The following is a 17,203-nucleotide window of genomic DNA, read 5'->3' as shown; positions in this document are numbered from 1 at the left end:
CCCCGGCAGCAGAAGGCAGGTCCGCAAGTATCCCGGAATTCCTCCGCACACTTTGAACTGGGGACCCCTAAGCCCAGACACCAAGCGCAGTGTTTAAAAACTGCTGAAGCAGCATGCAGGCAGTTACAAAAAGCCCCTATTAACCTCCAAGCCTCATTTCACCGATGAGTGGAAGGGCGTCAGCAGTATTTAATTGCAGGGGAAAAAACAAAGAGAGTCAGGACACGGGGAAGGGATCTCAAACACATGCAATTCCCCACGGCTGCACCCTTCAAGTCACAAAGGCCCCAAAAGCAGGGGCTGGGGGGCCAGGGACATCTCCTACCACACACTTGACTCCTCCACAGATGTGCCAGGGAGTTGCTGCTAGCCCTCTGCAAAGGGCACAGTGCAGGTTCTTCCTACAGCAGTCAACCTATGGATACCCAACATGGGGACCCCACAGGGACCCTCTCTGCGTGGAAACGCAGATGGGAGCAAGAGGGGCCGTCGGTGTGGGTGTGTACTGCAGGCTTCAAATGGGGATGCAGGGAAACAGCAGCAAAAACCAACAAGCTCCCTCCTGCAAGGAGGCACCCCAAAGACGCCTGCCAGGCTCTCCATCAGCTGTGAGCAAGGGCTGTGCAAAGCTGCCTGAGATGCACCAGGATTTTGGAAGATCGAGGGAAATGTGACCACTCTGGTATTGAGGCAGGGGAGAGGGAGCCCAGGCAAGAGGGGAGCCCCGTATCTCAGGCTCAGCATCACAAGGAGCACCGAGAGGCTCCTCCGGGGAGCAGCTCCATCCAGCACACCCAGAGCCTGGCGAGCTGCACGCCAACACCGTGCTGGCATCGATACTCCAGGCAGCAAGAGGAAGAAACAAAAGCAAAACCAAACATCTTTCAAAATCTCCCTTCCCGGTAGTGTGCACTGTCATGCAATACTTCCAAAACCATGGTTTATGCGGCTCAGGAGGGCAGTTTCATGCCCTAACTCCTGCATGATGGATTTTACAATTTGTTAAAGAAACTCATCAATCCTCAGCAGTCATTTTTAATGCCCAGAGCCTCCACAAACTCCTGCATTTTGCTGATCCCCCAATTTCAAATCATTTGAAACTGCTGCTACTATTACAGCTCTGCTCCTAAAGCTAAGCATTATAGCACACTCCAGACTTCCAGCTTCGTATGCTAGTGTAATAAACAGATTAACTGTGATTTATGAACAATAAGTTCTGGTTATTTGAAAGGAAACATTACCTCCCTAGACCAATTCTGACAACCGGAGATCTCTCATTATGCAGACAGCTCTTTCCACCTACCTGTAATCATTGGTTTAGAACATCGTTATCAACCTGGGAAACGTATCGCCATAGTTTTCCACTACAAACTTTGCGCATCCGGAGCATCTGGCAGGAACCACTGCCAAAGGCAGAATACCAGCCTGAATTGACCCAGCAAGACAATTCCTATTTTAAATACACATTAATAAAAAAATTTAAAAACAACAACAACAAAACAAGAAGCTTTTGGAGAGAAGAACTGCTGCTGTGGAGATAGGTGCGCCACAGAAGGATGCAGCAGGACTTCAGTTAGCAGAGGACTAATTAGGAACAGGAATTATAAGATGATAACAGAGATCTATTTGTGGTGCTTATTTACTTATAAAGTTTAATTAGAGTTTTAATATTCTCTTCCAAAAATGAATTCATTCTTTGAGTCCACTCTAAAATGTCAGCTTAATATTTTACAGGCGCACAAGCAAGAGTTCACATTTTCACATGCACTTTTCACAACACACCTGCAGCTATTAAGCCGACCATCCCACTCATATCACATTTGACTACCGCTAAGAATCTTTTTTTTTTTTACATTTATTCAGTTAACCATAATCACTTTTCTCCTGCACAGAAAAGCTGTGCAAGAAGCCTGGCTGATGATCCAAACCTGCACAGTGGTTAGAGACCCGAACCCACGCACACACCACAACCGTGGCCCGCTGGTCCTCGGGGCTGGTTCAACTCCAAGACCTCCCGACTCTCAGCACCTCTCACCTCCGCTGCTTTACACATTCAGAAACAGCTACCAACTTTTCAAGCAGAAACTTCTCCCACGTGCCCCGTATTGCCTCCTACCTTCCTTCCTTCCTCCCCACACTAAGTGACAGCGGTCTGCAGAACGGTGCCGTGCTAAAGCCCACCCAAGGATCCTCCTACTGCCAACACCTGAAAGACGCTCCTGCATTGTCAGACTTAATTGGCTTAAAGACGCTGGAGTATTAAACTATTCCAAACGGTAAGACACGAGCTCTGCTGGGCAGTGCTGGCATCAGTGGACCCTTCTCGGCGATTAACATGCAATAGCTCCCACCATGCAGCCCGTTTCTTCTCGCCTAACTGATGCTGCATGCATCTTGGATTTACCCGTGCAAGGCATAATTAGTAAAAATAAAAGTTTTCATATACTTAAACCTCTTTAATAGAATAAAAGAAATCTTAACTCCCTCACCTTGACTCTAAAGTAGTAACAGCAGCTCGTGAAAAATGAAAAGCCTTGAAGGATTCGGAATAAGAAACTTGGAGAGACAATAGCTGATCTTTTATCTTCCAGACTTCAAGCAGAATCAAGTTCTTCAAAGAAAACCCAATAAAGCCCAGACATTTTCATCATAACAAAATAAATAATTCAGTCATACTTTAGAGGACTCCAACATTAGGATCGGCTATCTGATATATTTGTGGCTTAGGTGCCTCTAAACGGATTAAAGATAACATGATAGAAGCTTGCAATGTCAAAACCGCCTTCACTCCTGACAGATATGAATGGATAGTGTAAATAACTATAAATAACCAAAATGGCTGCATTTATGCCTAATGGAGGATTTACAGCCTTCAGAGCCGCCTGGTAGGACTAAGAGTTACAGCTCTGCCTTTATCCTACTGCAGCACGCAAGGGGAGATGAATCGACGTCCTCCCCACACCGCCTGCTCTGCCAGAACCACCGAGGGCTCAGCTCCGGAGAGAAGAAACAGGATTCTCCCACAATAAGAGAATATGTACACGTACAGACAGGTTTATCTGTATCAATTTATCACGGGCTTCCCAGAAACTACTGTGAAACATCCCAAAAGCCCCCCACGTCTCCATAGCCCCTGCAAACTCCCCTTAGGCACCAAACAGAGCTCTTTTTGTCTTCCAGCTGCCATCTGCAGAAGGTTAAATACCATTGCCTTTGAGAGGGAACAGATCGGGTCTTAATTTAAGCCTACAGGTTTTCACCAAGGGGGATTCAACTGCAGCATCCCAGCCAATTTTCCAGTTCGGGTAATTGCACTCCTGCCTTCCCACCGTCCCCCACATTCCCAGCCAAGTCCCAGCAGCCCCACAGGAGCTATTTGGGAAACGGGTGGAAGCAAGCCCTGCGCCCGCGCAAGCGGCAGGGCAGCTAGATTCGGGGTCAGAAACAGGCATATGGTGTATCTCAAGATTTACACCACTGCTAACCTGCCGGCTCCAGCGGCCTCGCCGTCACTGCCAGGAGATCGCAGAGCAGCCACCGACGCGCTCCGGCAGCCCGGCGTTTGCACCACGCCGAGAGAGGCCACTCCACGATTTGACCAGCATCAACAGAAGAGGCTGCAGAAGGGCGATGTGAGATCCTGCTGATAGCTTATTCGAGCAATCACTTAAAATAATGAAAGCAACTTTCTCCAGGATCACACTGCGTGACTCCTGCTGAAGCAGACCCTAATGGTCAGCTCTTCTATTCCTGTGCTTCACACTTGCCGGAGGGGGAAGCTTACCGGCAAGTCCTACACAAAGCAATGGGTGCAGATGCTCCTCTTCCCTTGGAAAGTCCTTCTGTGCTTAATTGTGTTGCAGTCTGCTTTTTAAAAAGTACCTTTTCCCTTGGAAAAAGAACTAGGAGTGTTACCATGAAAGCTGCATCTGAGCAGCTGCTAAAGCTTTAGTTTTCTGTTATCCACAGTGCAACACCATCAATATGCAGGACAAGAAACTAAGTGATCACTCAAAAGCAAATTCCCAAACTTAGGAAGCAGGAGGCATCAGACTGATGAACATGCACACAACCCAACCCCAGGGAACAGAGTTCTTTGGTGGGAGGAAAAAAAAAAAAAAAACCAAAAACAGGAAAAACCCTGGTATTTTCCTGTTCAAGTTTACCTTTCACAAAGCTGAGCTATTAATATTCAGATTTAATATTCAGGAAATCAGTAGAATTTGTTGAGGGCTTTTTTTGGTTGTTTTAATAGAAAAAGATTAGGTGATGGCAGGGCCAGAAACGCCCCACCAAAAAAACAACATCTAAGGTCAGAAGAAAGAGAGGGGAGAAACCAAACTATAGGCAGGGCTCTCGCCGTTTGCCACAGCGGGTTAGTTGCACTAACTGACTGGTTAGTTTGGATGAGAACCCCAGAGCAACGCTAAATGTCACTCGTCAAAAGACAGACGAGCAAGTTTTGAAGCGATGTGGTTCAGCCTAGCTGCATGGTTCACAACGGAGCTGCCGTCAGCTGAAAACCTGAACCTGGAGGTGCACACATGGGGAGATACCAGCACGGGTACACCACATGAAAGCAAAAAAACCTGCCCTCAAAGAAATCCTAGAGTAGGATTTAACTGCAGTCAAGGCAGCTACAATCCATTTTAAGATTGTCAAATGCAGCAAGTTTCCAAAGGATTAAATCACTACTTAAATCATCTTCATAATTTTAAAAAATGCCTGTAAGATAAGACCGGGAGCTAATTGTACCATTTAAATCTAGTGAAGGGAGGATTTTTTTGGTTGGGATTTTTCCTTCTTAAAGAAAAAGCCCAAGGGTCTAAAACTAATAATCTAATAAACTTTGCTAAGTGAACATTGTAACAGATAGGCCTGGATGAGATTTTCTGTAAATGCCAGACAATTTCCCTTGATCTTTATCAGCAGAGATGCTGCTCTAGCTTCAGCAGGAAGAAATTAAATTTGGTGCAAAATAATAACATCTGGGTGAGATTTTGTTTGTCAGACTAGCAATCCCTTTAGATGCCAGGCTAAAAATATTAAAATTAACTCTGAAGGATTTGACGTTTGTGTTTTTAATATGAGTGGTGAGGATGTGTTTCCATACCAACATATTACTCTGCTTTAGAGACCAGTGCAATTACCCATCCTCCGTGCAGGATCGCCAGCAGATGCCGGGGTCCTGCCCAATGCAAGACCCGCGCGGAGAGCTTTCTCCCCTGCCAGAGCATGCCTGTGAGAGCCGGCACTGCTTTGAGCCATCCCACTCCTGAGGTCCCAATTCCCAAAGCCGCAGGACACCCGTCCCCAGCTTCGAGCAGAGACAGCACGCGGGAGCAGGACCTGCAGGACATGCCCAGGGACCACCGGGGCTCCAACAGCGGTCGCGAATGCCTGACCGCCCCAGCACCCCCTATAGCTGAACGTAGCCTGCACAGTCCCAGGCATCCTGCACCCTCCAGCTGTGCCAGGGCAGCAGCGAGTTTTCTGACCTGCAGCCAACTGTCATAGCACGTACCTTGGCAGCGTGGGAGGGAGCAAACAGCACACTGGTGGGGGTCGATTTGAGATGCTGCACCCCAGAGCCAGCTCCCTTAGTGATGTCCTGAGACAGACGTCTGTCCCCTACCACGAGCAGTGCCACGAAACAAGAAATCAGACTGCCATATGTTGGATCCAAGCACAACTTCTATAGCTGGAACAGCCTCTGGCACTGCAGCCATTAAAATACTCTTAAACAAGCAGCAATCAAAAGATCCACCTATTAAAAAAAGTGTTCTTCTACAGACTTTGAGACTAAATTTAAAGATAACAGAAGTAGACTATTTTCAAAGTCTAATAAAATGCTCTTCCAAGTCCAAAACACTTTATACGAGGTAATTAAAGTGAGCTCCTCAATGGTTCCAGCTAGGAATTCCTCCTCTACAATGGGATTGCAACAGATCTTTAAAATTAGTCATGAGCTTTTTTATAAGCAGAAGCGGTAAGGAATTCTTCAATTAAATGCTTTTCTTCCCCACCACCAAGAATGGCATTCTGCATACCAAGGCTTTTCAGAGTAATATCCGCTCCAAAACCCTGGCACAGGGAAAGGGCGCTCTCATGGCCAGCATGGAAAACATGATTAAAAAAAAGAAAAGAAAAAAAAAAATCAGAGCAAGGGATTCAACTCTCTCCAGAAGAGGCAGAAAATTCAGAGCTAGAGCACCCGACTCTGCTAAGCTATGCACAACCTGTAGTAACATAGGGCATCATTCCTACACACAAAAACTCTGATGTTACAATGTTTTTGTCAAATGGTGAGAGAGGAGGCAGACACTTTGTATTCCAGCCAGGTTATTCCCTATTTCTGAAGCTAGTCCACGTTTCCAATGCCTAGGAAACCAATCTCTCATTAGTTTTACTCCATTCAGTTTAGCAGAATTGGAACTTAATGGTCACTGCATTAAGAAGTATTGGGGAAAAAAATACGCTGTTACCTCCTCAGCAATTTATTTGATCTCACGTTGAGAAAAACAACACTTTAGACTTCATCAGTCAGTTGTGGACCAGAACACAGCTTTGCCGTGATCTCACAGGCTTCAGGAGGCTTTAGGTCTTGCTGTTAGTGAGGCATGAACAAAAGTAAATCAATTATTCTGCAAAAATATCAGCATGAAGGAAAAAACACTTGATTGCTCATGCCTTCTTTTTTAAATATAGGCAAAAATGCCATTAATACAGAGCGATGGAACCTCAACAGGAGAGCATTCAACAGACAAGCAATCATTTCACCACACAGTAACCATGGATGGAGTAAGTTTTGCTTGTGTAAAGGCCCTAAAAAAAAAGATTGCAGATTTAAGTGACACAAACAAGTGTGTATCCACAGTAGAAAATATTTGTCAAAGACCAGTTTTGCTAAAAAGACAATATATCACATTATCATCAGAAAAAGAAGAGAGCTGCCACCGTCTAGTGGGGCATCAGGTTACCCAAGCACTCAAATATCCCACGGCGAGCACCAGGGACCACACTTGTGAACAAGGCAGCCTCTACCCACTTTCACATGGAATAACCAACTTTGTTTTGCGGTGGATAACCATAATCAATACAAACGTTTTAGTCAGATGCTTACCTAGCATTACACTGCGGTGACAACCAGATCATGTTGCTGCAACCTGGTTTTGGGGACTGGCAGAATCAGACAAGACACCAATACTTGCGCAGATATTTTAATTCTTGGAGAAGTGGGGTTTTTCATTTATTTTTAAATTTGCGCTTGAAGAGGTTTAGTCTTTAAATTTACATTTGCTGTTTCAGCTATAGGAATATTTAGGACAAGCCCTGTAGAGAAGCCATATACCAAACCAGGTGTATTATTTATCATAAATAAGCATATATACTATACACAAACATACGAAAAAAAAATGAACAGAAAGCTTCCAACCACCTGTACTTCTGATTGCCAGGTGCTGAAGAAGAGGAGCAGAAGCATGTCCTCCTGCCATGTGCCTGGACCACCCCAGCACTCACCTTGGAAGACGGCGGCGTTCTGGATGACGAGGAACTTCAGCTCCATGCTGGCAGACTGCAGGACCTGCTCCATGTTCAGGCGGGCTGTTGCCTGGTACTTCTCCTCCATCTTCCTCGAGCAGCACGTGGAGCCCTTCGGGACACATACTTGCAGATCGGACCCTGGAGAGAGACACAAGAAGGGCAGAAAATTTGCATTAGGACATGGAATTGCTGGGAGCGGAGAGGAAACCAACTCCATACATTGGTATTTCTGCAATTACCATTTGGGCAAATTGATGACGTTTCTGGGATTTGTCCTGAGGAAGCAGCTTGGCCGAAGGAGAAGACTGATAAGGCAGAGCCAGGATTGCTGAGCAATAGCCCCCGAGAGCTTGCTATGTGTGCCTGCCAGCACACTGCTTGCTTTAGCTCCCACACACTCCATCCACTGATGTGCTGGTGCCGAGCAGAGCGATACAGCCCATCGCCCCGCTGTCTCCTGCATGCCTACCAGCACACTGGTAAGGAGCTGCAGGCAGCAGAAGAGATGGAGTGGGAGGCGGAAAAAGGAGCCAGGATTTGAAGCTGCGGATTTACAATGAATAGAGCAATGCACATAGTTCAGCACGCAGGATATGCTTGTAATTTGCATAAAACCTTAAAACTGGCTTAAAACAAATAACAACTGTGTTATTTGCCTGCAATCTCCATCCTTTTGCATCTACAGCTATAACAGTAACAACAGGAGAGCACAACAATGATTTACTTTTTTTTTTTTTTTTTTAGTGCAGACTTCTAAACTGTACCTATCTCCTGAGTCTTCCCACCACTTTCACCATCCCATCCTTCCCCCATTGCAACAGGCAAAGCCCAAGGTCTATTGCTTCACTTGTGCGAGTCCCACTGCAGAGGGACAGGTCCTGAGGCACTGAGCACCGCAAAAGGCAAGTGCCTTTTCAGTAGCAGACATGCCACCGCATGGGCAGCACCTCCACCATTCACCAGAATGGTACAAAAGCCATGGGACAAATGCAAGAGGAACATCACTTGCTCTGGCATCTTGAGCTGTAACTCAAAGCGCTGGTCAGTGATGCTAAACTTTGGATTTTGATGTTCTCAAACCTCTTACTCCTGGAGGAGTAGACAATTTTAGGAAAAGTGTTGTTAGCTAAAAAGTGATAAATAAAATCCAGGAAAAAAAAAAAAATCATCTTTTGGGTTTAGGTATCTGGAGAAGATGAAACAGAAGAGCTGGAAGTAGCAGCAACAAAGTCTCATTCTCGACCAACTTTTAATAGCAAACTGTGGCCCCACAAACACAAGCAGAGCAACAAGCTCGTATCAAAGCAAATAGCCCTCATCATGGAAAACACATCTCATCTGACACTCTGACACTGTTGTTAGAAACTCAGACAGTAAGCAACAACTCCATTAAAAACAGCTATCCAGGGCCAGACAGCAGTGAGAACCTTTCATTTCAGTCTCTGCCACCCAAACTGCATCACGCCCAGAGCAGGAGCAGCTCCCTGTCAGGCTCAGCGCTGCCCAGAACCAGCATTAGGAAGCAGTTCCCAAGCCAGCGACCAACAGCCCAGACAAGGTGAAGGCTCCACATACCCCTCAGCCCTCGCTCTGCCTTCCCGTTTGCTATAGAGGTCTTTTTCCTCATTAAAAGCAATTTTGGTAATTTACATCTTTGCTCTGTAAGTATTACGCATCCTTCCAGGATCCCCTCTCCTCTCCTTAAGAGTCTTTTACTTCATCCACTCTCTCCCTAATTACTAGAAAGTGTCAAAAGTCACTTCTGTAAGTGTACTCTAGAAGAACAGGATTAATATTAATGTCATTTCAATCATGTACCTCCTGAAGAAGAGTCATGCACACCGCCAAGGGAAAACCAGCTGTCAGGGCTCGGGAGCAGCGACAGCAGAAACCTTCCTCCCTCCAGCCCCATCCCTTCCCCTGGCACAGCCTGGGAAAAACAACGTGAAACACTTCACATGCAACATGCCTTTCACATGCGGAAAGGAGCTTTAATCGATGCAAGTCCTGCCGTCACTGCAAAACAATGCATGGAAAAGGTGGAGAAAGAGGTCCAGCCCAAGGCTGGACCCACACCACCATCCCGGCTCCATCTCTACCCCCTGCCTCAGTTTCCCCTTCTGCAAAGCAGGATGCACAGCACCAATTCCTTCATCAAGCCCTCCGACAAAAAGCCAGGACCACTGACATCTAAAGATCGAGTCTCAGCAGTTCATGAACTAACCCACTCCACTGGAGCACAGCGACAGGTATTTCACACATCCAGAAAATAACAGGGACCATAAAACCACGTAACAGCAAGACACTGTGTTAATGAGAGAGGCGGTTATGTAACAGCAAGTTAAAGAGGTTTTTTTAAAGTCAAATCCAAGTCAATTTACACCGCAAAAAGGCTTTGCATGGTCTCTTTAACACTACAATACAGCCATAAATTTATTGTTAATACAAAGCGTATTTCCTCCTACCTTTATTATATTAGGACAGATTTCAAATTAAAAAAAAAAAAAGCCTTCCATGATTAATGGAAATACCAATATAGAAAATCTGAGAGTTGGCAATTAAGAGATCTGTGCAAGTTAAAGCCAGGGATAGGGAGCAGCAAGGTCATCTACTCACATCCCATCTTTCTTTTTAGCAATTAAGCCAATTTCTGCCCTTCAATGGATTTTTATTTTTGTGAAGTAGAGACAGATGCTGTAGCAGAGCAATCATGGAGGAGGAGGAAAAAGCCTGGGAATTAACTCTGATGGCTTAAAACGTTTTCAACTAACACCGGTGACCAGAAACATCATGGTAAATGCAACAGGCAGGACAGGCTCTTATCAGCTACCAGGGACAAGGTCCCTCCTGGCGCAGAGCGTTGCTACAGAGGGCCAGGGAACGGGGGCCTGACTCCCATCTGCCAGCTATTTTCTGTATATGGCTTTCCCAGCTGGCGAGCAGACCCGAACAGTCCCATCTGTAAGTCCCAATAGTAAGGAAAGGAGGTTTTGATGCCCAGGACCCCCGTCCCCCAGGAGCCACTAATGCACCCCGCGGACCCCCGCCCCAGCAGACACCAATAAAACAGGGACAGCGCTTTTTGACCTGCCAATACGTTTGGGGTTTATTCATGCCGTTGCTTGGAGGACCCTCTTCTGCGCTCGTGCTGCAGCACCGCCCAAGAGACCCAGACCCTGCACCCCAAGTGCTCGGAGCTGTGCAAACCACGCACGCTCCAGAAGCGCAGTGGATGCAGAGACATGAATGCCTGGAAACACACCGCAAGCCCACGGACCAGACACTAGCACGAATTAAACTTGCACATGTTTCTGGCTCCATAAATGCAATGGAAAAGGTCCTGTGAGTCATCAAATCCTACCCCCTGCCTCCCCATCCACCCCCTCCAAGCTTTTTATCTAACACAAACACCTCCAGTGATAGCTCCAACTCGCAAAGCCCATTCCGCTGCCTAATGGCCCTTACTGTTAAGGCTGTTTTTATCTCCCAACCCACCCACCCCCCTTTTTCTTAAGGTTTCACACCATTACACCTCGTAATGCCAGTCTCGGCCCTTGCAAACAACCTCCTCCTTTCGCTATAAATCATTACAAATTCATTTTTGGAAAGAAAGTGTCCCACGAATTACTCCAACGGTTTTATGAAATGGCATTTGGTTGCTCACACGCCAATCTTTGCAAGATTAGTGACACTGATGCGATGCTAAGCATGGGAGCCTGACCCTCCGACACCCAACTCCCATGGGTGAGAAGGAGCTGGATGCGGCCCCTTCCATAGGCACTCGGATGCCAGGCACCATCAGAGTGCTGTGCCATTTATGCCATCTTGGGGAACAGCAGTGTAAATGCTCCAGTAATTTTGCATACGCTTCTAGCTGACAGAACTAATCTCTACAGCTGCAGTAATTTCAGCAGCACGCTGCCTCTTCCTCCTTCTGACACAGGGAATTTTTACTGAAGACCGGGTAGCAGTGAATTTAAAGCACTAAATTTGACTTTGATGTACAATTATTCCTGCAGATAGGTGGTTAGTACAGCAGAAGTAAAAATAATTTCAGTGGATTAAATGTCAAAAAAGCCCTTGAGATCATCTGCAGGCAGTTGTGAACTCCTTCACGAGGCCAAAGGTTTGTATTTTGATTTTAAGCACCCCAGGATAGCTCCAACCCTGTCATCGGATACAGGCAGACAAGTCGTGCTTTCCACCAAAAGCCTGCCCACCCAGATCCAACAGCAGCTTAAATCAGATTAACATTCCCCCCAAATTTACCCCAGGCATTGCCAAAATAAGAACCTGTCCCTGCTTAATGTTACATTACTGCAGCCTCCTCCCCACGCGACGGGAGAGCTCTGCTAATCCGTGCAGCGGCACCCGTCGCCTTCTGCAGTCTGGAAATGTCAGAGGGCTTCAGCCCACCCTCTTAGCTCACCAATTTGTTAATACTGCCCATAAGAAAGCTGCTGCTCAGTGTTAATTTTCTTTCTCTAATCGTTTTGCAGTCAACATCATGCTTTAAACAGATAAAAGCAGTGGTTCAACCTTTAAATACAGCGGATTTTCCCCAGCTATTTCAATACCTTTTTTTTTTTTCATTAAAAACCTTCTTTTATATTACGTGACTAGGGGGTCATGCATCTGTCACTGGCTTTTAATGCCCAGCATTTGGAGGGGGGGGGAGGAAATGCAACTGTTTAGAGCTCAGGTTAAGTGCTGATCTTTTTAAAACCTAATTAAAGAGATATAAATTATAAACCAACCTCGTTCAATAGGTGATTAAATTTGGAACAGTATGGGTACTACATGGGATATTTATTACTGCTTAATTATCCTTTATTTTCTATTTCATCTTGTGTTTCACAAGGCCATCTGACTCTGGATTCCTCCCCAAGTCTCGCAATGTTGGGCAGATGATTGCCACACAAATATAATGCTCTATAACACCGCATCTTCTTTTAAAAGAAGTAGTTATGGAGAAAATAGAGAGGTTTTACAGAGTAAGAGTTTCCTCCTAACAACGTATCAACAATATCGTCATCAAAAATATGGAGTTAATTTGTGGGCACCCACTCACCACACACGTTTGTTACACTCACACGCACACACCCTACAGCCATTCCAAAGACTGGGAAGAACGCTCTTCAGGATGTTGTTAAAATTAACCCCTGGGAAAAAAAATAAAATTAATGATCTCACTATAAAACCACTGCCTGGGGAGGCTACTAAGTTTTAGGGTTCTGCTCCTGCTCTCTTAACTATCAAGAGAGCAACTTGCAGGCCTGAAATAATTAAGAACAGAAAACTCAATTATCTAGTAAACTAAGATCTTAAACCACCATGCTAAGCTAAACGGAAAGGCTGCACGGGGAGGAGTATCATTAGTCCCACTCAGGAAAAACAGAATAAAAGAGCAGGAGTACAAAGGGAACCAGCTCACGAGCAAAGGTGCATCAAGTCCAGCGGGAAGAGTTGGGTTTTTCAGTTTTTATACTGCATGTTGGCACACACCAGCTGCCAAAAAGAAGAAAAGAAAAGAGAGAAGAAAGCTTGACATGCTCAGCCACTCAGTTGTAAAGCTTCACACCTCGACTCCAAAAGCAAAAGATTAATCTCCTCAATTTTCTTAGGGTGAATCCATATTTCCTGCCATCAAAGAGAATGAACAAAAAGCTGGAAACTGCACTCCACCATGGCAGGAGGAAAACAGACCTGACAGCAGATATTTCTGCCAAGAAAAATACTCCTCAGCTTCCACGCGACCAGGGACAGAGACATCCATCCCCTCTCCCTATCTTGGCAAGGCGACAACTTGCGCCTTCCCCTCTACCCACGTGCACCAGCCCAATTATCTGGAGTGTCACCACGAACACAAAGAAATCCAAACAGCAAAGAGGAGAGAAAAAGAGACCGGGAAAAATGGAAATTCAAGTTACTGTTTATAGATGAGAAATTATGCAGGGAAAAGACAAAAGGAAGAAGAAAACCAAGACAGGTAGCATAAGAAAAAGAGAATTTAGTTATTAATGAACGTGAAGTTACCCAAGCACAGAACTGCAGGCTGGCTCACGAGCTGGCATTAAGTCTCAACTTCAGAAAAACCTATGAAAAGCACTCTCCCATCACCCTGCCTTCGCGCCTCTCATCTCGCTCAAGTCAAGCTGTTGCCATGAATTACATCCTCCCACCTCTCCAAACAGTCAGCCACAGCTGACAGTAGTTAGGTCGTGCTGCTCCCCACCTCCGAGCCTGCCAAAACATGCTCCAGAGCTACAAAAACCTGGTCCCCATGCTGCAGGACTGGAGGAGACCAAGTTTCTGCTTGCTGCACGCCTTCAGCTAGAATTACTCCCAGAACATTAATACCACTCATGAAACAGCACGACACTTCCCTCACATCTATCAGAATTGCCTTTTTTTTTTTTTTTAATTAAAAGTATCAGTCCGGTGTGGCTGGGCTCCTCTATGGGGAGTGCTGTGCGATGTCCTCCCAGCCCACGCGCCGCTGACCCAGTAAAACAGAGCCGTGGGACATTTCTCCCGCGTGTGTTGCAACTCGGCAGCATTTCCTCTGCTTATGCCTTCAGCCACAACTGCTCATAATGCAAAATGTGGCTTCCAGAAGTCATTGTTTTCTGTTTGTGTCAGAAAAAAACCACTTTTTAAATAAGTTGTTTAAACCATCAGTTTCCCCAGGCTGATATGATCTATAGGCAAAGGTTCTCAGAATTGATTCAGTGGTGATTTGTGGCTGAGAACTCCAAAACTTTTTTTAATTGACAGATGTATGAAAGGAAGAAAAGCAATAAACAGAAGCCTGGAAAATAGTCCTTGAGTGATGTTCCCCTATTACAGAGATTTATGCAGCTGCTACTAGGACAAGTGAGAGCTCTGAAGTGTAATTACTACACAGAGTTGTGCAAGATGGGCCAGATCCAAGGTATAAGCAAGCAGTCATTGCCTTAATTATGATCAAGTTTATGTACTTAGGCAAATGTAAAATCCACTTTCAATTTGATATGTGGGAACTTTATCATCATAACAAGCTGGAAGCATTCACTTGAAACACCAGTCCTGTTATGAGATATTGATCCAGCTACCCACAGGCTCTGCAGAAGAGGCAAAGGGCTCCTTACTCCTCCTGAATATCAGGGATGCAGCTGGGGCTCCCAGGGGGGCAAGAGCACAACTGAGCAACTCCAGCAACCCGAATCCTGCTGGGAAAGGAAGATGCCTGGGCAAAAGCAGCCGCTGCAATCACAGCCCAGCCAGCACCACACCGTGGCCTGCAGCTGGGATGGAGGATGCCACCGGTTTCTGGGGAAAGGACCAACCACACTGTGGCACGGAGGCCCCGGCAGCCCCTCAACACTCACAGCACAGCCCACAGGGACCCGCCGGGAGCACCCCGGCTGCCCACCCCTCCGGCACCTCTCGCTGTAAAAAGGCACTCCGAGAAAGTTACCTAGGGATCAAAGCAAACATTGCACCAACTTTCACAGAAGAAGGGGAAGAAGACATTTCTTTGATTACAGACAACAGAATTTGTCATTCTAGTGGTGATAAGAGCGGCTCTTTCCCCTCCCTGCAACTCTCGATGCAAACATTTCATCACAACGTATTTCCAGCACTACCTCTGTACCGACCAGGAGATCGAGGCCCTGCGGGATGGAGAGAGAAGAGATGCTGCTCCTGCAGCTACTCTGAAGGAAGCATTAAGAAAATAGTCAAAAATGATATGGGAAGGGGATGTAAGGATAGGAAGGGATAAAGGAGGTACTCTCTCACCAAGGTGTACATCTAAACTCTCCTGCTACATCTAACAGCTGTTGGTAAGCTACAGTCCTACAGACCGAAGGATTTGGGATTTGCATGAGCAGACACGACACCTTGCAGTCCCAGCCCTAGGCACCCTGCTTCTCCCCTTCCTCTCCTGCGCTGCAGCAGATCATTGCCGAAGCAACTCTTGTCTTTCTGGCCTGTGCAACACTGAATGCAAGAAATGTAACTCAACACATCATTATTAAAAGCAGCTACTGCTGGCGATGATCTCATTGCACCTCCCCTGCCTGTCACGTTTGCCTGTTATCTCTTTCTTTTCATACTTTGATCATAAGCTTTTCAGGGCAGGCGTTCGCTGCTGCGTATTCAAGCTAACAGAACAGCACCCGAGTTCTCCAGCTGTAACGCAGCTATCAAAACCTATCCATTTGTGTACACACACTCCAAGCACACAGCCACCCACCTGGAGGAGCCGACACCCCCTAATTACCAAAAAGCTGCAAAAGGGCCTTTAAAAGGCAGAGAATGCAAGTATTTCACTTACATTTTAAAATAGGAACGAGGCAGATCTACTGAAAGGAGCCTCCTAGGGTGTAGGTGGCGAGGTTTGGTGCGGTGCCACGCAGGCAGCCACCTGTAATGCTAATTGCACAGCAGAGTAAAACCTCACCCAGATCCGGAACAGTCTCCCGCCCGGGCCGTCGCGCCCCGCACGGTGCACACGCACGCGGCTCGGAAAACGCTGCACTGCCCATTTCCAGCCCCATTTTCTGGAGCTGTGGGCAGCCCTTTTAGCTCAAGCTGGGGATGAGGGTCTGGATGCTCTCGGAGTGTTTTTTTTTACAGAGCGGGATTTCCCTCCCAGGACGGCTTTGCCCATCGCATCGCTCGCTGCCTGGCACGCGGTGCGTGGAGGAAAACAGCTCCGGCCAACGCAGGACCCGCAGGGACACGGCGGGTGCGTGGTGCGTCCGCTCGTGGGCACGGACGCTCCCGGGCACCCCACGCCAGACTCGAGAAAACACCACCACCACCCAAGAGAGGTGCTGGTTCGGTGGTGTTCGTTCGTGCTGGACGGCCGGTTCTGCCGGCAGCACACCCGCTCTGCCCGACAGCAGAAGTTTGCAGATGAGCCACCTCGAGGTAAAAGACACCCCCCCCCCAAAAAAAAAGAAAGGGAGAGCAATAAAAGACCCGCTCATCCAGATTTCCATTCCAGGGACGTAGCGGCAGGCTCCGTTTTAGCCCGGTTGGATGCAGCGGAGCACACCCGCCGCAGCCGAAGCGCCGAGCCCGGCGGTCACCGTCACCGAGCACCGGCAGCCCCGCACCCCGGGAAGAGCAGCTCTCCGCCGGCGGCGGGAGGGCGGGCTGCCCGCACCCGGCTCCGCAGCGTCCCGCAGCCGCACAACCACCTTCCGTGTCCCGTCCACCCCCCCCGTGCCCCCCTCTCGGGGCGCAGCAGCCGCTTCGCCCCGTACCCGAGCGGCCACCGGCGAGCACCGGGAAAGGCGGGGGGGGGCAGGCCGGACGCCACGGGGCCGGGCGTTCTCACCTGGCACGGGGCTCTCGGGCACCCACTTGGCTCCGGGCTGCAGCACCTGGAAAGCGGCGCGGACCGGGCGGCAGGCGGCTTCCCCCGCCGGCTGCGCGGTTCCCGGAGCACCGAGCAACGCGGCCACCAGCAGCAGCAGCAGCAGCGTTCCACCGCTCCCCGACATCCTCCCGGGGCACCGGGGCGCTCCTCTACGCCCCGCCGGCAGGCATCCCCGCCGCGAACCGGGACCGCGCTGCTGCTGCTGCTGCGCAGCGGAGCGGAGCTCGGCCCCGCGCCTCGCGCGGCGCTCCCGGAGCGCCGGGACCGGCTCCGCCGCATTTAGGC

General features: G+C 47.9%; 1 protein-coding gene across 1 annotated transcript in view; it reads right to left on the bottom strand.

The window, feature by feature from the left end:
- GPC3 (glypican 3) overlaps positions 1-17,042 on the bottom strand; it is a 152,926-nt gene extending 135,884 nt beyond the window's left edge. Inside the window, exons 1-2 of the mRNA XM_010572549.1 lie at positions 16,877-17,042; positions 7,522-7,683 (exon numbers count right to left, since the gene is read on the bottom strand). Coding sequence (XP_010570851.1) covers positions 7,522-7,683; positions 16,877-17,042 — 328 coding nt within the window. The remainder of the gene's footprint in view (positions 1-7,521; positions 7,684-16,876) is intronic.
- Positions 17,043-17,203: the final 161 nt, after the last annotated feature.

Source organism: Haliaeetus leucocephalus, unplaced genomic scaffold (assembly GCF_000737465.1).
Source record: "Haliaeetus leucocephalus isolate CR32 unplaced genomic scaffold, Haliaeetus_leucocephalus-4.0 Scaffold340, whole genome shotgun sequence".
Lineage (NCBI taxonomy): Eukaryota > Metazoa > Chordata > Aves > Accipitriformes > Accipitridae > Haliaeetus > Haliaeetus leucocephalus.
Note: the sequence above shows the minus strand (reverse complement) of the source record. Positions and strands in the feature narration are given on the sequence as shown.